This window comes from Pezoporus flaviventris, unplaced genomic scaffold (genome assembly GCF_033815535.1).
Source record: "Pezoporus flaviventris isolate CSIRO_AGI_PZ_B2104156 unplaced genomic scaffold, CSIRO_AGI_Pfla_v1 ptg000072l, whole genome shotgun sequence".
Taxonomy (NCBI): domain Eukaryota; kingdom Metazoa; phylum Chordata; class Aves; order Psittaciformes; family Psittacidae; genus Pezoporus; species Pezoporus flaviventris.
The window spans coordinates 9248151-9273869 of record NW_026892620.1 but is presented as its reverse complement, the minus strand read 5'-3'; the positions used below and the strand labels follow the sequence as shown (position 1 = coordinate 9273869).

General features: G+C 40.8%; 1 protein-coding gene across 5 annotated transcripts in view; it reads left to right on the top strand.

Annotated features, from left to right (window-relative positions):
• The window catches only part of PCCA (propionyl-CoA carboxylase subunit alpha), a 290674-nt gene extending 267608 nt beyond the window's left edge, over window positions 1-23066 (top strand). For all 5 annotated transcript variants that reach the window (XM_061472833.1, XM_061472832.1, XM_061472831.1 and 2 more), the window contains 3 exons: window positions 6720-6860; window positions 19250-19327; window positions 22691-23066. In XM_061472833.1, the coding sequence (XP_061328817.1) occupies window positions 6720-6860; window positions 19250-19327; window positions 22691-22759 (288 nt within the window). In that variant the 3' untranslated portion in view covers window positions 22760-23066. The remainder of the gene's footprint in view (window positions 1-6719; window positions 6861-19249; window positions 19328-22690) is intronic.
• Window positions 23067-25719: the final 2653 nt, after the last annotated feature.

Sequence of the window (25719 nt, the reverse complement as noted above, 5' to 3'; positions counted from 1 at the left end):
GCTGCCAGCCTCATCTGTGAGAGAGCAGGCTTGGTTAGTCCTGGAGCTGATGCAGCTACTTGTTACTTCTGAGAGATTCTCCTCTCCTGCCTGTGCACTATGGTGTAGTGTGTGTGGTGGTAGTGGTGTGTCAGCGATTTTCTTGTCTGTGTATGCACGGGCTAAAATACATGTAGTTGTTACTACAGGTGTGTAATGCTGCTTCCCTTCCTCCTCATTATTATTTCATTTAACGTATCAGCAGCCTCTTGAATGGTTCTTGGGTTGTTTGGTTATTTGGTTTTTTTTTTAGCACATACATATTTTCTGTTTAAAAGCTCCAGTTTCTAGTCCACAGATAGTCAGGGGACATCTCCTTCGGATAGTTTGCAAGTGCTACATATTAAACTCAGGCCCTCAAAATCCAGGCAGTGTGGTGACTATTCCCAGGCATGCTTAGCCTGCCACTTGTCTTTTGGAAGTGCGTGTTGAGGTTCATTGCACACATTTATTCTTCAGTTTGTCCTTGGCTCGGATTCGCCACAAAGATTCTGTTCTGAAACGATGACGTAAAATATATATATATTTTCTTTTTCTTACGCATCAGTGCAGCACTTTTCCTCCCGTAGTTCATAGTAGTACTGCTTGTGGGCGGCTTTCAAAGGAATCTCATCTCCATATGGTTTTACTCGATAATCCTTTATCCACCATCTTCAGCTCTCATTCCCTTGCTTTCTTGCCTGTGGCTACGTTTCTATCTCTGCATCAATTAGCACAGTGATTTATACAACAAGCAAGCAGTTTAGAGGTAATGGTACACAATTAACATCTCATTCCACCATAAAGGGTATGCTAAATACCCCAGTCACTGCTTTCTCTGCCTGGAATTGAAATAAGTGTTTGTCCTAATTCATATGCTATCTGATGTGAAGTGGGCCTGCTTTGTACGGCACTACACCATTAATCTAATTATAGATAGCTGCAAATGAAGTGCTGTCTGAGCACAGAGACTGAAGAAAATAGCGCTTTTGTCATTTAGCATGACTCTGTGAAGCAAGATCGCACTTTACGTGGCAGCATGGCAAAATGGAGATCTGAATAATATTGCCGCCTGTTGCATCTTTTCTAATTACAACGGCGTTGTAAACACGACTGGGCGCTGATATAAATAGAGCTGTAGATACGCTGTCATGTGGGTTGGAGGAGAAAATCCTTGGTGTGCTGTTGTATTAAATGATGCATCCTGATTGACAGCTACCTTGAGACTGCGCTGATGGAGTTGTCAGAGCAAGATGCTAGCCGGCTGCTCCAGCGGCTCCAGCTGCGTCAGATGCGGCGGCAAGGCGGGGGTGGGGGGGCTTCTCCGCCCTTCCCAGTCCCCTCGCCGGGCTCGGCTGCCCCATCCTAGCTCCGGGAGAAGGACATCCCCGCGCCTTCTGCCCGCGCGGTTTCGGTTCTGCCTCCTCAGCCCCAGTCTGAAGTGGAGGGAAGATGGTTTTGCGCGGCTTTAACCCTTGTTAGGGTTCTCTAGAGTGTTAATTATGTATCACACAAGGAATGGAAAGTGGGAAATGTGGCTGAATTACAGTTCTAATTAAGTTGCTGCTGCTGGAGCGTGTACTGTGTGGTGGTGAGGCTTCTTTCTTTTTTTTTCCTTTCCCTTTTGCTGATACTAAAGACTCATGATTTTGTGGCTGTTCTGTTTCTTTTCTTTTTCCCTTTTATTTTTTTCCTTCCTCCCCTTTTCCTGTGTTCCCCCCCCCCCATTTTTATTTTTTCCTTTTTCCATTTCTCGTTTTTTTTTCTTTATTAATTTTTTTAACTTTGTTTTATTGTTTTCTGTCTTTCTGTTTACAGTCTCTCTAGCATGTTGAGTGCTTGCTACTCCATTAGACCGAAAAGTGCCATTATTTTGTGCAGGTGTTAATGCCAGTCCTCACCACCACCCCCCTGTGGAATTAAGTTAGCGCTGAAACTCCAAGCTCAGAAAAAAAAAGCTCTGTGATTTGAAGCATGTCATCTATCTCCTTGCTGAGTAAGAAATCCTTGACTCTGAAAGAAGGTGCCCCCTGACACCTTCAAGTAATATGGAATAAATACATCGTTTACCTGTTCATGTGCTGTGGTGGAAATCGAAGCAAGGGTATGGTCACAATGTTAAATATGTAAAATGGTTAATGAAAAGGCAGCATGCTCATTGCGCTCAGCAGTGGAACGTTGCTCAGTATTGCTTTAAATGAATACCGAACAACATACTACGTGTGAATCTGTGACATCAAACCGCAGGTGACAACAGTTAAGTGACGCGAGGCAGGATGCTGGTTAGGAATGTTAAAGGGAAGTTATGTGGCCACAGTTAATAAATTTCACTGATTCTGAAAATGAGACTGTAAGGTCAGTGAATATAATGAAGATGCACGGCAGATGGTTTCTATGCTGAAATCTGAGCTACATAAGATTTTCAGCCTTCTAACCACAAGAACGACAGACATTTGAAAAACGTGGCTGAACATTTAGGTAGATCATACTGAAAATGCACATCTGGTCAGCAGTTCAAATACTGCCATAAGTAACATATGGGTAGTGATACACTAGGTTGCTCTATAAAAGCTCCAATGGAGTTTGAACATTTCCAGCTTCTGGGGACATGAGCTTTGGGTGTACAGGGAAGATCATATTTGGTAAACTAATGTGAGATGTAACAGAGTGCAGTTTTGAGCATTTTACTGAAGGGTTTCAATATTCTGTTGTACACGGCGAGAGAATTGTATATATCCAAATTACAAAACTCCTTATTTTAACCAAAGATGGGGGCAGATGTGCCCTGGCCACTTTTTTCTGTAGCAGCCAGTCTGCTGCTTCCCTACTGACCTGGGAGATCAGTAGGATATACATCTACAAAAAGCCTTCACAAAGCCCAGGGGATAATTTTCACTGTATTTGCTTTCTTTCCCACTGCCTTACTCCTTTGCACGGCTATTATTACACCTTTTTGTTTTCTTCTTTTTTGTCACGGAGATTTGGTCTGAGAGGTAGGTTTTTATTACATACACATCCAGTTCATTTAGTGGGAGAGGTAGGAGAGGATACTGTTACCCTTAGAAAACTATTAAGTAACATCGCTTTTCCAACTGTAATTTTTGTCAACGGATTGTGGACTTCCAGCAGTGTTGTGAAAAAGAAACACCTGTTTTCTGTGCCATCAAAAGCTGTATGGCTTCTTTTGGGTACCTCTTTATTGACTTGACTTTGGTTGGAAGAATTAGGCTCTGAAACCTGGCAGAGTGGAGCAGTGGCTGGTGACAACTACTCATCAGTGTAGATCTGGTGGCTAGCAGATTTCCTTGCTCTGAGAGTCCACATGCGATTTATTTATGACTCCAACAGATATTTCTTCTGGTTTAGGCCAGTGGAAACCTTCTGGTCTCTATAACCAACTTCACAGCCTTCCCCAACTCTTCCTCCTGAGGATAGAGGAAGAAAATCCAGACCTCATTTGCATTCTGTTAGTAGGGTATCGAAACTTTGTATGTTTGGTGTTGCCCTCACTAAATCAAAGGCATAGCAGCAGTGGTAATCATGATAGAATGCGGTATATTCTTAATTGTTTTTGTTGTAGCAGCACTGGCAGGCATGGTTTGACATGGTATTCCAGAGTTTTGTGGCTCTCACCAAACCAAAAGCTGCACCTGGATTAGGTGAACAACCCCCTTGGTCCCCTCTGCATAGCTCATCCCCCACGGATGAGAAACAGCCTTACAAAGGGACACTTATGCTCTTATTTAGTGGGGTCCAGCCAGCAGCAGAAATACATCAAAGGTAATCTTAAAGAAGGAACCTTTCTTTGTGACTTTGTCTTTTAATATTCTGAAAGGTCATTTGTGAATCAGCTGTGCCAAAAAAGGCCTTTCCCCAGAAGTTTACTGTTGTTATTTTTTACTTTTTGATTACAGTAACTTGCTTATCCCCCAAACAGGCTAAAGAACAATAAACAACTACAAAAGGAAAAGGAACAGCTCATCAATAACAAAGACCTACGTTTTAAAGCTTTGAGTATACTGACTCTTACATCTCACTCCAAGCAAAGCAGGAGTCCTGCAGAGAAAGGAATCTAAAAGTTATGAAAATTATAAAGATAGTAAAAACAATGTTTGTAGAGATATTTTAACTTGGTGTGGAGAATTCGGCTTTAAAGTGCAGCGGACTGAGGAACATGGCTTTCCTCCACTGCTGTACATTGTGGAGTGCATAGGGAATTCTGTATTTCAGTCCCTATGAAATACTGTAACCTAGATGAACGCAGAAGGCCTAGCTTTCACTTTTTCAGTTTTGTAATTGGGCAGCTCAGAAGTGTTATATGTGGCTTAAAAACCTAAATGTTAGCTAAGCCTAATGCTTTGAAATCGTATCAAAACAGTCTTGTACAAGAGGTAATGACCAGTACAGACCACAAATCTAACTTATTTCTGTGTTGTTTCTTTTTTCCTTTTTTTAATTTATTTTATTTTCAAACTCTGAGTACAAAGGCGACACTAACCATGGATACTGAAACTGTGCAATTTGGTGTAATTATATTCCCCCCCATAGATTTAATGAAGGACTTTTAAGTACAATTTATCTTTGATAAATAGTCCCTCTGCACAGAATGTTTATTAGATTGACAGCAGAATACACTCTGCAAGCTTTTTTTCCTCTCCACTTATGACTCAGATGAATTCTAATAGGAGTAAAAAGCTTTTATTTGCACAGTAATTTCACTTAAGGATCATATCCTTCAGAAGCTGGCAGACACTTGTATGTCTTGATTGCAAAACAGACACTCAAGAATAAAGAAACATGCATAAGATGTTATTATTTGACTTGTCACACTGCTGCAATTCTATTTGCAACTTCTGTCATCAAATCTTCTGTAGGCATCACCTCCCCTCTCCCTACAGCATCCATGCAAGTGTGCATACGTGCACGTGTATCACACACATGTGCTTTACTTTTAGAAAAAGCAACTGCAAGGAGCCCACCATATTGAATGTAGTTGCTTATGCAGGAAGAGCTGTATTTGGGGTTGGAAAGTGTGAGTGCCACAGTCTTAATTGTCATGATGATGCCTGCAGGAGGCTTGGGAGCTTTTTGCATACAAAATGGTGCTGGTTCCCCTCTGCCACATCAATTGTAACCAAGGCATGTGTTTGGGAATAAGTTCTGAAATCTTTGGGTGCCACATACAGCTTCAGGGGATATTGTGACATTTTATTAGTTTACTGGGGTGGTGGTGGGGGATCGGTTCATTTAACCATGTGCTTATATATCTGATTAGAAGCAAGTATTTCTAAGTGAATGGATGCTCTGTTCATTGCACATAATCTTGTGTGTCCAAGCGCCATTTATAGAGGATGGTAATCCTCTGTTACTTTTTAATTTGGCTTTGAAAGCTGCGTTTTAAAGCTGTCATTATAGAGTTAATCACCTTTTGCATGTATTTCTAAATACCTTATTCTACTCTCTACAGAAGCAGAAGGTAGAGTCCCCCTTTACCTTCACCATAAGGATATCAGATTTTTTCTGTCTGGGTAAAAATGAAAAGTAAAGACATTTTATTGTTAATAAAACAATAGCTAATTGTTTTGGAGGAAAACATACTGTGCAAAGCAAGGTGTTGAACTTTACATCAGCAAAATACGCATTTGAATTGTAAATGCAGTTCATCCAGTGCTTATTATTAAAACCTTTGTTTAAATTTTTGATGAAGTGTGGTGCTGGTCTTCACTCGTTGGCCTTGGTGAGCCAGGAGTTTCACGCAGAGACCTGCTGCCATCTACTGGCTTTTTGCATTCATTTTCCAGTGCACTGGGACAAATGGGAAGGCCATCTGTCCAAGTGCAGCGAATTATCTGTCAAAGTGATTACAAGTTTGTAAAAACTAAAAACCTGGAGCTGAAATTACTGCACACACACACATGTCTTCAGCAAGGTGTTGTTTAAAGGGATGCTCTCAGACCCCCGAGGGTCACCATACTTGCTTCCATTTATAATTGCTATAAAACATCCTAGAGAAAACATTTTTCTTTCTTTTTTTTTTTTTTTTCCCTCAAGGTAGATAACAGATGCTGAACAGTTTTTATTGCGGAAAAGGTGTATTTGTTAGAACCACAATGTTCCATCATTCTGCCCGTGCGTGAAAAAATGGAATTGAAATTGGTTTTAATCACAAAATCTAAGCAAGTTATTAACTTCAAACATTAAATACGTGATAAAAAGAAATGCTTAAAAAGTAAACACAATGTTTAAAATCAGTCATGTCATTGAAAATCTGGCAGACTTGCCCAGAGGCTCAGTTTCCAATTCATCACAGCACTGGAAACGAATCCCTCGATACTCCTTATCCTCTAAGCATCATGTGTCATAAGCACAATGATGTTCCTGTTTGCTTTTTGGTTTTCTTGTTTTTTTTTTTTTAATTTTTTTAATCTCCCTTTTCACCCCCCAGTTTTAAAATGAACCTGACATTACTGTACCTGATTCCTTCCGTCTGTATGCTCATTGCTGCACTTTTGGGTTGCATATTTTTCCATGTCCTGAAAATGAAACTCTGAATAGAGATTTCAAACAGCGATTTTTAGACACTCCTGTGAAGAACAGACAACAGATGTATTATATAAAAACATGCCGTAACATAGAGCAGATTATTGACTGGAATTCACCAAGGTGCAGTTTTCTAAAACATTCCTCTTCTTATTCTTTAGTACAAATTACAAATACTGACGAAGGTTGCTGCAGAGATGAGCAAGTACATGCCAGAGAAAGCAGCAGAGGACACCTCCAGCATTCTGAGATCTCCCATGCCTGGAGCAGTGGTGGCAGTTTCTGTCAAGCCTGGGGACATGGTAAGAAATGTGATCTATATATCTGCATTTTCATTACATATTCCACACAAACTTCTCCTTGGTGCAACTGAAATGACGGGTCACAGGTTGGGTTTTCTTTTTCACCTGTAGAATAATGTGTGCTGAAGGGTGTGTGCTGCTTGTCATTTGAGTTATGAAAACTAATAGGGAAGCACAGTTTAAATTAAACTGGCTTTAAAAGGAACATTTTCAGCTGGGTACAAGTCCGCAGCTGAAATGCAACCAATAGCTTGTTTTTTTTCTATCACGAAGCTGGGGAAGGGGTGCAAGGGGGGAAATTTGTGTGTGTTTGTATATGTACATGTAACTATACGTAAGGATGTATCCGCTGCTAGTGCTAGCAGGAAGGAATTTTTGATTTTCTGCCCTGAAGAAATGATAATATTACTAAACACAAGGGATACAGGAGAGATATTTAACTCCCCTCTCTTCTCCCCCCCCCCCCCTTTTTTTTTTTCCTTTTTTTTTTTTGTTTAGAATCTCTATTTTAGCATTTTACAAGTCACAGATTTTCTGAATTGGGAATTCCCAGTATTTTATGGGAATCCTCTTGTCCTGAAGGAGTAAACTTAACATACGTAAGAGCAATAGAACATGTTGTTGCTCTCCTGGGGATTTCCAGGGTTTCTTACCTCACCTTGAACTGGAAACAAATGTAAATACAGTGTATTAGAGTTACATTTAATCTCAGTTTTAGATCAAATTTTACTACATTGTATCATATGTTATTTCTAAGGTCAAGGCCTTATCTCTCCTGACCACTGAAAGCAATAGAATGACGCAGGCACGGAAGTATTTGAATCACGTTGTGTAGATTGATTTTAAAGTGCTATTCTATGATTCTATGAAATAATGCTGTGTGTATGTAGCACTCAGATACAAACAGAAAGCTTCAGTCACAGAATTCATAATTTATGGCAATGAAACCTAGATTTTCTTGAGAGATGATTTAGAAATGGGATCAAGATCTTAGCGCTGCACTTACTAGGTGATGGTCATCAATTGTGCTGGTAAAGTGACTGCTTACATTTGCTATGATGCCACTTTTGGTTTTAGACTGTATGGTTGTTTCTGTCTGTTTACAGAAAGAAAGGAGTCACCATGTTAATATTAAAGATATGTAGGTGCAAATGTTTGTATTAATGAAATACAAACATTTCCTGACTTTTCTGAGGAAAGAGAACCAAGTACAGCTGAGTGAAAAACAGCAAGAGAGAAATCCTTTTAGCTTCTGTATTTAGCTTTCTGGTTTTGTGATCTATACATGTATGCGCACACACACACACACACACACACTGTTTATACCTTTAAAACCAGCAGTATTCAATTAAAATTAATCACTATGTCATCCCAGGAATGCATGATTTCTGTGTCTAGGCAGTATGAGTGGCTGAGTGAAGGAGATCTTATGCAAATACTTCCTTTTGCAAAGAAGGAAACATTTTTAAGACATGGATCTTTTAATTTAGGATTTTTTTGAGAAGTTAATTCTGCTGAATGTTACCAATATTCTTGCCCTTAGTTCTTGTTGTCTTGAAGGGATACAACCAGTGGAAAAGGAGGCCAGAGCCAAAGGGATTTTAACTAAATAAATTAATGAGCCTCCCTCCACAAATCCACAAGTGGTGCAGTGCATCAGAGCACAAGTTGTTAAATAATGTGTGGAGATTTTTTTTCTTCTTCGTCTCATCTCCTCTCCTGCAGCTTTTTGCTGGAGGCACTGAGTGGCAGAGCATTTGAACGGCATAATCTGTGTTCTGCTGACCTGAGCTTGTCAATGCTAATTGTGTGGCTTTAATTGCAAAACCACATTTGCGTTATTGAAAAGGGTTTAACTTAAATCCGTCCTTTTCAGGACTAGTGTCAAAACGTTAAAAAAAAAGCAAGCCAGTGAGCGAGATGGGGATAGCATCAGCTATCGGCACTGAATAAGCAGTGGGATGGTGTGATTCAGATTACACATCTTGGCTGTCCGTCAGAAACCAGCTCACTCACTACAGCTGTTCAAGGCATGATGGACAGGGAACTGCAGCTCCCTGATAAATACAGCTCTTTTTGTTGCACTGCTTGGGAAAAGTATGATTTCTTTAGTGCGCTGGAAAAATGGGAATCTGAGTAGCTCCCAGTCTGCAGCTGGGTTTGGCAGCTCAAATTTGCACAGTGTGTGGAAACAGCACAGCTGAAAATTGGGAGACCGTGAGGTAGTTGTTCATCCTTCAGGCGTTGCTGTTGATAGCAATAAAGCTGCCTGGTTATTAGCTACTCCGAGGCTGGTTTCTGCTAACCTATGATTTATGCTACGTAGTGTTAGTGCAGCGATCACTGCAACAGTGCTGCGCTCGCAGAGAGGTGCTCTCAGAGTGGTCAGCAGAACGGGGAGCTGTACCCCATCTTCATGCATAACTTTACAAATGGTGAAGAAATGCCTGGAGAGGGACATCTCTTCTTTGTCTGAACAGCTCCACACGCAAGCTTGTGTGTATCGCCTGTGGTTCAGCTATAGGGCATCACACCTGGTCAGGTAAAATGTATGTTTGTTAATGCCTTCCTGTGTGCCTTTAGCCAAATGAGAAGGCAATGCTGATCTCTGTTTTATCCCTACTCTACGTGTCATTGTTTTTCCTTGAAGCACAGTGTTCTCATTTGGCTGCTGTTGCTGAAAAATACTTTGGTCTGATGAAGCCCGATAGAAGATTGTGTGAGCATCCTCTATCCAGCTGGTCTGATGAGCAGTTTTCAGTTCATTTTTGCCAAAAGATACTGCATATGCAAAGAATTTATTTTCTTTTGTCTGTAAGATGATCTATGGATTTTAGTAACACAGTGGGGAAGTGCTCTGTGTCAGTTGGAGAGAAGCATAACTTGTGATGCTGCCAATTTTTTAGCTTTTTAGTTACTTTCTACTTTCTTTATTTTCCTTCATGAGATCAGAAGACTGTAATTGATTGTCACTCAATTATTCCTGGAAACACAATGAAAGCACTTAGAAGCAGAAAACAACATAAACAACAAAACAATTAGAAATCTGGCTGACTGGGAAGATGGTTCATATTATTTAGGGAAAGAAGATTTGAATTTAGCTTACTTTCCTCATGATAACAGAGTCACATTTTATAGGAAATGACCGTTTTGGAGTGCGAGGGTGTTTGCATGTTAATTTTCTAAGTAGATTGTTAATGATGAGTGTGCATTAGGACGGAGTTCAGTTTTAGGAGAGTTACTTTTTGGTTCCCCATGGTGCCAAGGGCCAGAGAAGCCACTGGGTTTGAAATCCAGGCAACGGATTTGCTCTGTTTTGGCTGACACCGATGACAGCACGAGTCAGCTCTGCTAGCATGCAGCAGGATTTTAATGCTGGAGTATGGAGATGGCACTGCAAACAGTTTTGATCTCACCACAACTACCACAAATAATGCACCATAAAAACTACTAAAGCTGCACAGATTCACTGCTTAACTTAGAGGGCAGGAAATGGGCAGGCACTTGCAAAGATTTCTTCATCATCTTGAGTTGCTTGGCTTAATTTTTGTGCATGTAGCATTCAGTGCATTAAAATTGAAGGGGCAGGAAAAGCCCAAGGTCCTAATGGTTGAACAGGTAAAGCAGTGTTGTTGTACCCCATTTAAAACAAGCCACCCAAAGTGTTCCCACAGCTGATTTCAACTTTGGTAGTCTGGACTATCCACAGCAATAGAAAAAGATCTGAACTATCCTTATTATCCTGTAGCCTTTGCTGTATTTTCACCTAAGAATATAGTTTTTGCTTTTTCAGTTTTCTATGTATCAGAAATGTAAAGAGATTTTCTTATAGTTGTATGTTTCTCTTTGTGGTTTTTCTTTTTTAATTAAATTAAGCAGAATAGGTGGCATTACTAAGCCAGGTATCGGTCAATAAGCTAACACCAGTGCTGGTAGCCTAAATCAATTCAATGATTCCTCCAATCCATAGATATGTAAAAGGAAAGCAAATCTGGGTAAACACCCCAGCATTACTGAATTATTGTAGGACTATGGCCAAAAGAAGAGGACAGTTAATTATTTTGACCTAAGTAAGATTTTAAATTTCCTCTCTTCTTTCCAGTAACTTGAGATTACCCCTGGGTTTGGAAGTTATCACCATTCAAACCCACGCTTTAAATGGACTTTTCTCATATCAAAATTTCTTAGAATTTCAGGTAGATGCTAGAGTAGTCATGGGTGTTGATGCTGCATGGGATGTTTTTTTCTATCAAGATGTCAGCTGCTATATGCTAAGTATGTCAGTAATTTTAAAAATGTGTAACCTGAAGGCTGCTATTTTACTTGTATAACATGCAAAACACATTGCTCTTAGTGAGCCTGTGTTTTAAAAACAACAGAGGAAGATGTTTTAAGCTGCATTTCAGTTCTTCTAAATGGCATTCCTCCTCCAGTTCAGGCTTATGCACATTATTTTAATTTCTCTTGTTATTCTTTAGAGGAATAGTTAAAAAAAAAAATCTTTCCCCACAATTTTCCATCTCACAAGCCTTGGAAAGTTCTTGCTATGGGAAAAGATATGTTTTGCTTGACCTCTGCTGTTGAAATACTCACTACTAAAAACCAAAACAAACCAGCTTCCTAAGTTCCGTTTCTCACTGCAGCGTTTATTCTCTTGAAAGAGAAAGTGGAGTTAAATGGAGTTACAAAGTTACCTCTTGCTGTCAGCCAATTGTGTGTTGTTTTAAATCATATTTACCTTTAGGCCTCAAAATCTAAAAAGAAAAAAAAAAACAGCATTATCTTTCTTGTCTTATACTGTTTGGAATTTAGAACAGAGAAATAACAGCCAGGAAAAACTGTGAAAATGTATTTGCTTAAGTAACAGTTCCACATTTTGTTCGGAAACACATAGTATTGATAATCTGGTAAAATATTCTTAAATCCAAATAAGATTATTGTCTTGCGTGAACCTTTTTATTTTCCTTTTATTGTTGCTTTTTCCATTTTCTTTCCCTCTACCTCCTTTCCTCCCTCCTGTTCTTCAGCAATCCCAGAGCAAATACTAACTACATTTTTCAGTTAGACGGAGTTTTCAAACTTGACCAAATATGCTCAAAAACCTCATGTAGTTTTTATGATTCTGTGCATTAAGTTATTTTTTGGGGGTATGTTTTTGTGGGGCAGAAAACCTATTGCTAAACAGGAAAGGGAAACAGTTTCACAGCTGTGAAATTTCAGAAGCATGTAAATTTTTCGCCATTCTTAGAACACAAGACTTCAAGGAATAATTGTGCTTACATTAGAACCCGCCTTAACTATAGTAATCGCTCATAACATGTTTATGTGGGGTTTTTATATTTGACTTGCATAGATTTTTCTGCTATATCTTTATGCAATTGCACTATCTAAGGTTTGTCTTCAAGTATGGTGTAATTAAGACTAAAATCATATTCTGGTGATGAGTCAATATTATTAGAGTTTTCTCTTAGGGAAGAAATGCTACCATCCTTTGAAAGTAATTCGTAATTATTATTTGTTAATTGGTGTGCTTTGCCATTTCAAATGGTAAGCAACTTTTGGGCCATTAGTAAAAGAGCTGAATGATAAAAATTGGTGTGATGGAAACTTAAGCCTTGCCTTGATCTGAGTAGCACAAGAATTGCCCCCAGACATTCTCTGCCTGCATATCACTTCCCCAGCACGCTGGGATCTCAGAGGCAGTTGGGGAAGTGTGTTTTGGATAAGTGGGAGTGCAATGACCAGCGCTGATTGCTGTCAGGGGGACATCACTGACCTTTGGTTAGTCAGAGGTCACAAAATTTGGGATGTGCTATCTCTGGATTCATTCATTAAAGGAGTGTGGCAAAAAAAGTTTAATAATGATTTGTCAACTACCTTTAATTGCCGCTAATTATGTTTGCAGCTCTATAGCTATGGTTTCAAAGTTAATTTGGAAAGAAGGGAAAATCTGCACTCATTATTTTACATGGTAATGGACAATGTCAAGGAATTTCAGTTGCTGCTCATCCAATTCCTCTTGATTTGTTTTCTTGTTGGATGCTTGCTGCCAGATTGCCAACAAGTCAGCGAGAAAAAAATCTGGGAAGCGAATGATACCAGCATGGACTAAGTTTAAACAACAAACAAACAAACAAAAATCCCAGTATCTTCATAAGGCTTTTAGATAGTGACTGCATACTTAATTCACTGTTCAGTGGCTTTTACAGGCATAAACAAGATGAATGTTTGTAATTATTTGGAGGAAGGCTACAAGAGAGGGTAACTAGATTTCTCATGGCACCGTCTTGCATTGTCCCTTCTTACTTATGAGGCTTAATAAAGGACACAGGTTGCAGCATAAGTGACATTGTGCAGGATATTTACTAATGTCTTCCCAAAGCTGAGAAAGGAGATACCAGTAAAATCCAGTTCTCACTTTGCTTTTAGCCAAATCTAAGATCATTTTTCCTTAGGGCTGTCACTGTTTTGTTTTTTTTTTTCCCTTCAGCTCCAAGAGCCTTAAAAATGTTACGCAGCAGAGCACCTGTGTTCTAAATATAATGGTCTTAAAAATGTAATTGAGGGATTTTCACTTTTGTAGGCAAATCAGCAGGGTTGATATTGATCTATCTTTTGAGGGAACCACGGTGCACCAGAAGGTGATACTGTAGAGGGCCCCGTAAACCCTTGCAGCCTTCTGTCTAATTTGGCAGAAAACCACAGAATGTCGGACAACAAAAGACCGATCTGATTCCGTAAGAAATCTTCATCCCTCCCACCCCCTTTTCACAGGATTAAAAAAAAAAAAAAAAAGACAAAAAAAAAGACTTAATTTTTTCAGCTGCACACAATGATTTGGTGCTCACTCTTGCATTGAAACAGTTGCTGTCAGAACAGGCAGGAAACAGTTTTCTTTTAATTGCTGAAATCATTCGGAAGTGCTTCATGCACGGCTTCTGTACAGCAGATGCTGTGCATTAATTGGCCTGTGTAGGGCTGACCCAGGGTTCCTTGTAGCAGGCCCAATTTTAGGCAGAGGGTTTAAATAGCTTATTTCTTATTTTCTGTAACCTGGCTTACTCTATAAGTGTGCTTGCACGTGGGGTACTTCATGGTCTGCAGTTTCTAATGTCATGTGGGTTTCAAAACCTGTGTTTCTCTGGTAATGTACTAGCAGCAGGTAAGCTCTAAATACCATCCATCAGGAGTTAATTTTTTATCCAGATACTCCAATGACTGATGAACCTGTCTTTTGTATGAATGTTCAGCACAGGAGAAAGCCATATGCCCCTGGCACTGGTTCCTATGCATTCTTTACAGTTCATAGTGAGGAGATTAAGAAAAAAACAAACCCTTACATTTACATGTCTTTCATTTATTTAGCAGTTTGAACTTTCTAAAATAGCTCCTTTTTCTTTTTTTTTTTTCTTTTTTTTTTTTTTTTTCTGTTTTTATTTTTGACAGTGAAAGGAGATTTAGGTCTTTTAAAGCAATCAGACTACTACTACTCATTTTCTTTATCAGGAATATTACTGCACACCCTTAATAGGGAACCTTGTTTTGCTACTCCCCGTCTGTTCAAAACAGACCTTAGCCCATTAGAAGGTCCTCCCTTGTGTGGGAAGACCACAGCTGTTACTGTAAATCTCATCCAGTAACTGTATCACCCCCATTTTGTGGCTCTGAAGGATGAAATTGAGAAATGGAATACTGTGCAGTCATCCTTTACATCTCCAATTTTAGGCCTTTGCACATCATTTTCATGCTTTTATTCCAAATCAAACAGCATTAGTGAGCAACACCACCCTGTGCTAAATGCCTAGTGTTTAAAGGCAGCACCTACGATCTTTGTTTATGGAGGATTTAGAGGGAAGTTGGGGTTTTGTTGATGGTGTATTTTTAAATTTTTTTTTTTTTTAATTCTCTCTTTTCCCTTCTTTCCCCATCTCAGATCTTTCCCAATCCCCAAAATCTGTTGGAAGCAGAAATCCAAATGGTAACAAGGTGCCTAAGATGGAGGATGCTCTGTTACGCCTCCACAGAGGAAGCGAGAGCTCAGCATGGTTACAAACACAACTTTGAAAAAGGTTTCTGTTTCTTTAAATCCTTCTGAATAAAGTGGATCTAACTTCTTATGAAGGATATTGGGGGTTTTAATCAGAAATAAGAAATGGTTTAAATCATTAGCACAACAAAGCAAACTATAAGCTTGAAGATAAAAGTCTCAGGGGAAAGAGTCCTCTGAAAATAAATGGGACTTGATAGATTTCCATATCATTTATAACTTCCCTTAATTACACTTGGAAGACTTGCCAGTAAAACTGGAAAATTGGCAGCCTATATCCATTATAGTAATTTTGCCGACCATGGCAAGCAGCTGGCTTTACTGGATTTTATTTCCCATCACTCACAATTAATCATCAGCTGGAGATGTCTGAAACTCCTCAAAACGTAGCAATACTGTGTGACATTCAGGCCTCCTTAAAATGCTGAAATCTGCTGAGTAAATGGGCTGAGTTCCCCTTCCAGCGAACTCATTTTGGTGCGAGGCAGGCTGCCGGTTAATGAGTGCCACTTCGATAATCGGATGCGAATGTGAACCCTGACCTCATGTCAAAGGAGAGGACGCAGCAAGCTGGATAAAAGATAGGGGATTCAGATCTGCAAACTTTACACCAATTAGACAGAGAGCCGGGAAATACATCAGCACCGATTGGGTTTATCAGAAAGACTTGCGGGGCTTGTGACCATTTTGTAAGCCTAACATTGAAGATGTCCTGTCACAATCATTAAGTCTTCATCAGATGATGCACAAAAGTCTGAGGAAAGTGTACCATATTCACAAAGATCCATCCTGTGGTAGCGATGCCCTGGGGTGTGCGCTGTCTTTTGCTGTTTCTGAGGTTTAAAGGGACCTATCTGTAAGTGCAGTTTGTCTTTATGCTGAAATGAAAACTCTTCAGGGTTGCGGCTTCTCAGATTCTGCTTCCACCCCGTGTTGTGAGTTGCTTGGCTGGGAAATGACTGGACACAGTTCCCTGTCCCATGTGTAACCTTTTGTCCAGAGCAGATAACAACCACCATGCAGTCCCTGTGTTATTCACACAGTGCTATTGAGGGCTCCCAAATTCACATCATCGATGTTAGTAACATCGAGATCTTAAGAACCCTCCTGTTCAATGATTTTTTTTTTTCCTCCTCTTTTTCTTTCTTTTTTTCTTTTTATTGTTCCTTTTCACTCTGTGGAGAACAAAACTGAACAGCTACTTTGAACTGCACCACGCAGAAGCAAGCTACTAAAATACAGACTGCAGGTCTGACAGTTAATCACTCATTTATTTTACTGTTCTAAGCAGTGTTAGAGAAGATCTGTCTGTAGCACAACTCTGTGAGAGAGATACCTGAGTTTAATTTCTTTTAAGAAAAGGAGTCCTTTTATTTCACTCGGTTCCAATCAATCAGATGTTTTGTTTGATTTTATTTGCCTGTTTTGACAGATTCAGGTCATCACTGAGACCTCTCTAAATTGAAATGTAAAGATGATGGTTTACACTGGTTTACCATCTACTGAAAGAAATAAATTATATGATGAAAATGCTGCATTACAAATGGTCCAGATAAATCCTTAAATAGGTTAGAAAGCAAGAACTTGTACACATCGCTGTGATTTTAATTTGCAGGCTAAATAACAGGCAAAAGGATATGTGCAATTGTGGAATGAAAGAAATTGGACAATGCCCAAAAGACTGAAAAAGAGAAAAGAGAGATACAAGTGCCTAATTTTAGGATTTGTCGCTTTGCAACATAATGAGGGGAACTGTAAAGGTTTAACATAAGAACAGTAATTGAACTTCTGTGCTTAAGTGACACTTTCACCAAGGCAATTTTCAACAAATAGCACATCATCAGAAGTGCTGACACAGCATTTTCACACGTGGTACCTGTGGAAAGTGCCTCTTTCCTTCAAATTAGTGAGACTAGATATTAACTGGATACTTTGTCTATATATTTTGCGGGTTGAGGAGGGGTATTTCCTTCCCAGGCTTCCTTTGTCATCAACCCAGCAGGTATTACGTAAAACACAAAAACTTTGGTTTTGAGAAATGGAGGGAACGTGAGGAGAAATTCAGATTCATGGACATCGCCATCTCACAACCACTTAATACTTCTGGCATTTTAGTGCTAGACCTAGAGACAATGCCATACTTTCCCAGCAGATGTATTTTCGGAACTATGTTTAGGTAATTGCTAACTGATTCATTTGCACACCATCCACCTGATGAAGCCATGTTACAGCTGAATTGCACTGGGGCTCAAGAAGATTTTCTTGTGCCCTTGAAATTAGGCTACTCAGTTCAGATCTGCACTCCTTAGCATCTCAGTCTTCAGCAAACTTTAGAGGCCCATGTTCTTGGTGCTCTGATAGCTGAGTTTTAACCAGAGGGTGTCAGATGTGTTTCTGAAATAGGCTATTAAAAAACCCTCAAAACTCCAACAGGCTTTTTATTTTATTACTATTGTTGTTGTTGTTTCTTAACAGAAGTAGATATTCATAGCTGCCTCTTAAGCACATAAATGTCTGAGAAGTTCAGAGCAGATAGAAGAAAACATGAGCAGCGAGACAGGGAGAAGGAGGAAAAGAAGCAAGGAAGGAAAGAACAAGCTATTTGGACAAGGCTACGGGCAGAGCAGCAGGTGTGAAAGGAAGGAGACAAAAGATGGGGAAAGGGAATAGAGGGGAAGTAACTGGAGACAAAGAACAAATCTCTGGTACTATTCACTGAATTTGACACTGCTAATGACTTAAGTGCTCACCTGAAGCTCAGGATGGAATTTCTGCAGGTGAAGTGTTGGGTGTTGCATATTCTCTGTATCCGGTTAGTACAGCGTGTTCCCAGAGCAAGCGCTTTTCTTATTTACCCCCAAAAGCCAGTCATATTGCTGCTCCAGCAGTCTGCTGGAGAAAGGGCGCATAAACACCTTTTAACATAATGTCTGTTCTTCAGTCTTGCTCTGAATCCAAAGGCAGGTATCAATGCTTTTCAGTCATTGCTAGCGCATGCTTTATCAAAAAAGCTTTTGATTTTCAGAATGTGCATTTGATCTCTGACTCCACAGCTTCCTGTTGGACATTATATTCCTCCAAAGTGGTACACACTTGTCACTAAATATGTATTACTCATTTTACATATATTAGAGAAATGCATCTGTATGCATGCATATAAACAAAGAGATTTTGAGGGCGCTGGCACATATAACAAACAGACAAGTTGCAAACTCTGGTAACAAACCAGATCTCTGCAGCTCTCAAATTACCCTCTTTAATGAAACTTTAACATCAGAATGAAAGCATCCCAAATTTGCTGGGATGATGAGTGAATGGCAGGCTACATCTGCTAAACCCCAATGAAAAGACTTGCAGTGGGCACTTGGAGCCAGGCACCCCAGAAGGGTGTACCTGCATAAGTCCTATTGAAATACTGGCATGGAGGGCCCCATGCCCTTCCCTCTCTGGCATCCATCATCTTCATGGGATGACTGCCTGATCGCTGGGTTACATGAGGGATAAAGCCTGAGACCCGTGGTTTTCGCCTCATGTATAGGTGGCTCCCCCCACCCCCTGACACTCTAAAGCTTCACGTGGCTCTTTCCTCTGCACAGTGTAGTCCCAAGGTGTTGGAAGGAGGATCTGACTGGGCACGCAGGGAGCCCAGCAGAGCAGCCCAGTGGGTTACTGGTGACCTGGAGCTTCTCCATGCCTGTTTGCAGAGTGCAAGCCAGCAGAAAGAGGAAACTCAAGTGTTTCCTTTTAAGAGCTGTGGTGAAAAGGATGGTTTTGCCTCCGTGATCCCTCCCTGTGGATGAGAGGTGGTGGTTCCTTGCAGGCGTGCTCCCTTCCATTAGTCTGAAGTCATCAGCTATCATCTGGATGCTGCCAGGTGCAGAGGTGTGACTTTCTGCTCAGCATTAGCACGTTGGGTAATACTGGAGCTTCCAGTCCATGCTCCCCAGACACCTGCCAAGGAACTTTTGGCTTCTGAATCAGGATTAGTATCTGTGGGATCTGCACCAGGGAAGCAAAGCAAAGGCTTCCCAGCCAAACCTGCACAAATCAAATTTTGCTCTGGATTTAATTGATGTTGATCTGTGGTGGGTATGTGGTTTGTCTGGGGTGGTAGTTTTAAGTATGATTCCTTTCTCCCTATTTTTCTGCTGGTTTTGGCGAAAGCAGTTGCCTTTTGTGATTGTGGTCTGTATCATGACTGTGTAGCTGGCTGCCTTGACTTACGCCATCAGAGTCTGTATAGCATTTAATGAAATAATCCCTTTATTTTCCAGAAGAATCATACACACTTAGAGCGTTTTAAATCCTCTATCCTCATTTTGTACCACTTGAATTTTACCAGGTTTCAGAAGGTCAAGAGATTTGTGTAATTGAAGCAATGAAAATGCAGAACAGTATGACCGCTGCTAAAACAGGCAAGGTAAGCTACCTTGGGTCTCTTAAACCATATGCAGCTTGTCAAGTAGGATAGGATTTAAAAAGGAAGAAAGGAGGATTCTGGTTGTTAAGGAATTAAGTCTGATTGTTGTAAGTCTCTCAAAGTGAGTTGTCATTAATTTTTAACATTTGGATCTGCTGTGAATGCTGTTTTAAGTAGTTCTGAGCCTTAGCTAGCACAGCAGTAAATAGTTTTACTGGCTTCAGAAATTCAGATAAGTCTTTCTCCCCTAAAAGGTTTGTTATCTATGATTCTATGTTACAGTGCTAAGTTGAACTGAAAGGTGTTGCAGACTGGTTCTCCACATTCCATCTTTCCAGAGAGCAATGGAAAGAAGGGAGATCTCTATGTCAGCTAATTCATTAACGGCAAACAATTTGACATTAAAAAAACCACTTAGAATGAGGCATAGAAAGTGCTTTTGCAGGAAGATAAATGAAACAATTTGTTCGTTATTTGTGGCTGTTAAATAAGAAGCCTAGATCTGAAGATGTGTTAAGCTTTGCAAGGCTGTGTATTGTGATACCTTGTTTCTGAGGGATCCGCGTTGCAGACCTGACCTGGGACTCTCCTGCAGTGCAGGATGTACCAAAACCAGTGCTCTGGGCAGGGAACTGTTTAAGATTACATGATAAGGATATGCCTTAAACCCCATCTGGTTTTGGGGACTGTCAGCCCTCATGTGAGGGCCTCAGAGCATCCCTGTGCCAGGTTATAATTCACAGCCTGAAACCATCACTTAGACATGGGCCCCTGATACATCCTTTTCAAATGGAGAGCAGGGTCTGGATCTGGATTATGAATTCTCTTCTGTGTAGTATTTCCTCACCTGCCCCGGCCCTTCTTTCCCTGGGGTCAAGCCCCTCTGCTCTCCTTGAAGCGCTGCCATTTTGCTATTAAAAACAGCAGAACAAATCCCAGTGCAAGATCCCTTATCCCGGAGGGAGGCAGCAAGGAGCCTGGCTCTCCAGGGCAGGGACAAGGTCGGCCACTGGCAAGATTCGCTGAGATCTCAGGATGGCTCTCTTATGCCAAGGACTGTTTGTGTGTTTACAGGAAAGGCTTATTTGGCACAGCACTAACATCGTCCCTGAGGCTGGGACCCAGGGCTTGCCTCTTCCAGTGTACCTAGTGCAAAATTGGGTCTCAAGGGAAAGAATTGCAGAGAGAGGGAGGACGTACCTTATCCTGTCACTCTAGCATTGCCACTTTCTGGGTTTATTTCATGCATTAATTCCTATATAATTTATTTTCTCACTTGATTAATATTTCCCAGAATTTAATTTTTCCTCTTTGCTTCTTTTGTTTAACCCCTTGCTGCTGCCTTTTTGCATTCACTGCTGTTAACTAGGGAGTATTTGTAATTAAAATGCCATTCCCTCTCCCACCCACTCCCTTTTATTTTTTAACTTTCCCATTCCCATCAGGGTGTGCTGTAACCTGTGGACCTGTTCCTTAAAATTCTGCTTGTACTTCTCCCATTAATAAATATCACCCACTCGTTCTATACGGATGCCATGTAAACCCCATGTTTGGATTAGTAATCCTTCAAAATGGGATGTGAATGGTGCACAGGCCATTCAGTAGGCCCAATATGCACCTTGCAATGTCCCCTTGGTGTCTGCATTTTAACAGTAATTTGATTCTTTAGAATTTTAACAATTTGAAAAGGCAAACAAGTTTTGGGCTGTGTAGAGATGAAGCTGCTAAACAGGATTCATCCCATTTTGCAGTGCAAAGTCATGACTCTGAGCGCCAAAATAACTTGGCTCCTCCACAGGAATGGGTTGTTTGGCACTGGCTGGTAGTCTACATTTTGATGCCCTGAAACCATGTTTTGAAACTCAGTTCCTTTGTCTTCAGCTGGAAGCTGTCCCCATTTTCATTCCTGGCTGAATTCCTTTTCTGCATCAAACCCCATCTTCCTGTTTATAATTGTGAGAAAAGTGCTTTGTTTTTGTCTACTTTGAGTTCAATCCAGCTGCAGGTGGTTTAAAAGTGAGGGAAAGATGAGGAGGGACTGTTGTGCCTCCAGTCTCCTCCGGGACAGCTGTGCGTGGGTCAGAGCAAGGAATGTCACAAACCACTGGGGAGTTTGAAGCACTGGTCAGCCACAGGGTTTGCTGAACATTGGCTTTGTAGATAAAGAAATGAAAGAAGTAGTATATTTTCCACACTGCTGAGGAATCAGGTAGGCTGCCTACTGTTGATGTAGAAATAAAGCCCTTTTTTGTACATCATGTCTTTGCCCACGTACGGTATCCAGCTTCATTTCTTGAGTAATGCTATGAGTATGCTACAGAGCCAGAGATACGCTTACAGCTCATGTGGCTTTAGGCTATCAAACTAACTTGGACATGGGGAATATTAGCCTGGTATTTTGGGTATCCTCCAGGTTTCTTTTAGGAGTCCAAGGTAATGTTTGGGTGACTAAATGGAGCTAACTGCTGAACAAGGTTTTGAACAAGGATTTGGGCATTTCAGTGTGAGCTTTGAATTAATATTGCAAGTAAAGTCTGTTATACAGCTTCAAGTAACTTCTGGAGCTCCAGTGTGCTGAAAGGGAGTTCAAACATGTTGCAGCCTTTTATAGAGGAAATGAGGGAATAGCGTAAGATTTTCCTGTTTTAAAATTCAGGAATCTGCACATGAGTATGTAAGTTGTCTTCAGATGTAGCTGCATTTATTTGACAGTGGTGGGCCTTTGCCAAGTTCAGTTATGTTAAAGGATCCTGGTTCAGTTTGAATCAATCTATCCCAGTGCTCCAGGGATTGAGGGACTCCCACTCCATGGTTTCGGTCCCAAAATTCAGTTGTATTTAAAATCTGTCATGCAAGAAATACTGGGATATTTAATTGAAACACAAGTGTGAGTGTTGAAGAGTCAGCCTGTCCTCTAATAAAGGATTTTAAGCTTCAGTAGTAAACGAACAGTAGTGCAAACAGGTGGAAGAAGGATACCTTGTAATTTTTAAGTGCCATCTCCACCTGACATTCAGGTCTTCCAGCTCCCAAGTCATAAAAAAACCAGCTAGTAGTAGATGCCTAAATCCCTTGATGGAGTTTGACATGAGTTGGCCAAGCACTGGAGAAGGTTGTGGAGTCTCCATTCTCAGAGATACTCAAAGCTCAGCTGGACTCTGAACACTAGAGGTTGAGATGTCAGCCTCTTGAGGCCCTTCCAACGTACGGGCATCTGCGATCCCTATGACGGTCATAATGTTGCAGTGGCCACTTACCCTGTGCATGCAGATGTGATACTCTATATGAGCAATGTCAACCAAACCATTTATTCAACCATGCTATTGAGGGAAGTTTGAAATTGTTCCTGTTTCTGTACCGCAGGTGAAAGCTGTGCACTGCAAAGCTGGTGATACCGTTGGAGAAGGAGATCTGCTGGTGGAACTGGAATGACGTGTTGCCTCCACAGTGTTGAATTAGCTAAGCCTTTATTATTTTCACCCACAAAGTAAGATTAAGATAATTCAACACAGAAAATGGACAGTCCTACGCACAAGGTTTTATACATACATATTTATTGAATCAGTGGTTAAGACAGCAAACACAGATGTTAAACCTTGGCAACAGATCCCAGATTTTTACTTCCAGAAATACTTGTACATAACCTTTGTAATTCTTTGATTTTTTCAGGATCAGATAAAATCAATAAAATACCATTTCTGCTTTAAAACAGGAAAAGCCTCTTTCTAAAAAAAGAAAACATAACAAAAGCCCAAATCCGATTTGTCTTCTCAGTGGTAACATCACTGGTTTGAGGCCCCAGCCAAACAGTACAGAATGGTTGGTGGGAGTGAAAAAATAACCACCAAGTGAACTGAGCAGCTTTCCTACACTCTATGTAAGCGCTGAGCAAGTACAGCCAATGCTCTAAATTCTGATCAGGTTTACTGTTATATTTTGAAGCCTTTGTATAAACTAGATTTGACTCACACGTTGGATGTTTTATTTTGCTAGTGCCAACTTTCCCTGTGTATTTTCATTTACAGTTGGCTCCATACTCAGATCCCTACCACCCCCCCCCCCCCCTCCTTTATCTTTTTTCTATTGATTGGAGAAGAGGCTGTGTGGAGACCTCACAGCAGCCTTCCAGTATCTGAAGGGGGCCTACAAGGAGGCTGGAGAGGGACTCTTCATCAGGGCCTGTAGTGGTAGGACAAGGGGTAATGGGTTTAAACTTAGATATAGTTTATAGGTCTAAGTTTATATCTAAGTATATATCTAAGTTTAATAGGTTTAAACTTAGATATAAGGAAGAAGTTCTTTACTGTGAGGGTGGTGAGGCACTGGAATGGGTTGCCCAGGGAAGTTGTGAATGCTCCATCCTTGGCAGTATTCAAAGCCAGGTTGGACAGAGCATTGGGCGACATGGTCTGTTGTTAGGTGTCCCTGCCCATGGCATGAGGGTTGGAACTAGATGATCTTAAGGTCATTTCCAACTCTAACTATTCTATGATTCTATGATTATTCGATGCAAGTCTTTACAGAAGGAGCTGGCACTGTCTTTGAATTCCCTTAACCACCCCAAGGTAGAGCTGGATGCATTTGCTGTCCCTCTGGTCAACCTTCCTCCTAAACAGGAAAGGAAGACCAAGTGCCTGATCTTTTATTGTGCAGAGGCTCTTACTAAAGACTGTGTGAAGAACTAGAACTGTTCATAATACAAGACAGTATCCAGCTGGAAGAGCAGTGTATCCAGTGTGGGAAACCAGAGATGGCCTGCAGAGGAGGAAGATTGAATACTTGACTTAAACAGAAGTGAGAGGGCTGGTGACTTGGTCAGAATAGGTAAGAAAACATGGGTTGTTTTTTTTTACTGCTCACTCAGGAGCTCCATAACACAGGATGGTGAAGATACCAGAAGTTTACTGGGTTCAAAATGTTAGCGTGTGGTTAAGAAAGTCTTTTTCTTCCATTAATTGATTTAGCTCAGTAATTCAGCAGCTGCAGCTCACTAGATGTAGTGATACCTCTGCAATCCCTGCACATTGTAAGCATCGTCTCTGTCCCTGTGCTCTTGCCTAGGCCTCTGCTGCTGCCCATGCTGGGCCAGGACACTGGGCTGCTCCTGCCTTTGGTCTCACCTTCTACAGCTGTTTTTTTAACGTACCTCCTGCTCTCATTTTCTTGCTTCAGCTGTGCAGAGTCATGATGCTTCCCAGAGAAACCCCCTCTGGCCAGAGGCACCTGGGCCTTACCAGAAGGACAAAACCAGTCTGTGACAGGGCTGGTGATTTATGTATAACCAGGAACATTTGTGATTCTGCTTGGAACTTCTGACTGAAGAAACATCTTGCACATTATTGAGACACTGCGAACAGTACCACATGGCCAAGGGGAAATAATGTAGTGCAGGGACTTGCTTTGTTAGGTCACAAAACCCATCAAGGTGAGTACGGAAGAGTGAGTAGTACCTGCCCTTCAGGAAAATTAATGCTTTTGCAGTAGGAAAAACTGAGGCAGACACCCTGTAGATCTTCCTACCAATCTCCTTAATGCCATCTTGCCCTTTCCAAAAGGAGCACAGTTCAGCTTCTGCAGGTTGCCCTAAACAAAACCCAAGTATTGCGAAGAGACACAAGTATTCTACCTTAAAATTGCTTAAGTTGTTACTGCAACAACACAAGCTTTCTGTCTGTTACTTAAATGAGATGCAGCAGTGCCTATTACTGATAAAGTTCAGGCTGATTCCTTATCCCGGACCTCCTCTGGCCATCACAGGGCTACTGGCAGTCAAGCAAAAGTACAGTAGTGTTCTTAATGATATCCTTAGTACATTTCATTGTACTTTGGCTCACTGCATGGCATGCATTCCCTGCTCACATCCTTTTGGCAGCTTTGTATACTCTACAATCTGTATGTACCAAACACTGCGGTTGAAGGAAAATACAAGGCACAACAGTGTAACAACAGAAAGCTACAATTTCCCCAGATTGTACAGAAACCAGCACAGTTGGTTGGGTCAGGGGGACAACAGTCATCTTTCCATCTTTTTTTTCCCCTGTTTAAATGTTGCAATAATCACCATACAGGTCCTTTGGATGTTTTATATCATGCACAGAAAATCTTTCCCTCGGTAGGAAATGCAGTTTGCATATGGTTGCAAGTAAGTTCTGCATTAAAGTGCTTGTCAAAAGTCACCTTGATAGTTAAATGTTTGCAACAGCTGCATCTGCTATAGCATGATGGGCAGCTGAAAATAGGTTTGCTTTTCCTGGTCCCCAACACCCCTCCACCCACCCCCACCTCCCCAACCCCTACAGTCACTCTGAACTGAAGTGGTACCTAAAGTGCTTAGGATGCTAAATTTAAAATATGATTTTAAATGTAATTTTCTTATGCGCTCTTAGTACTTT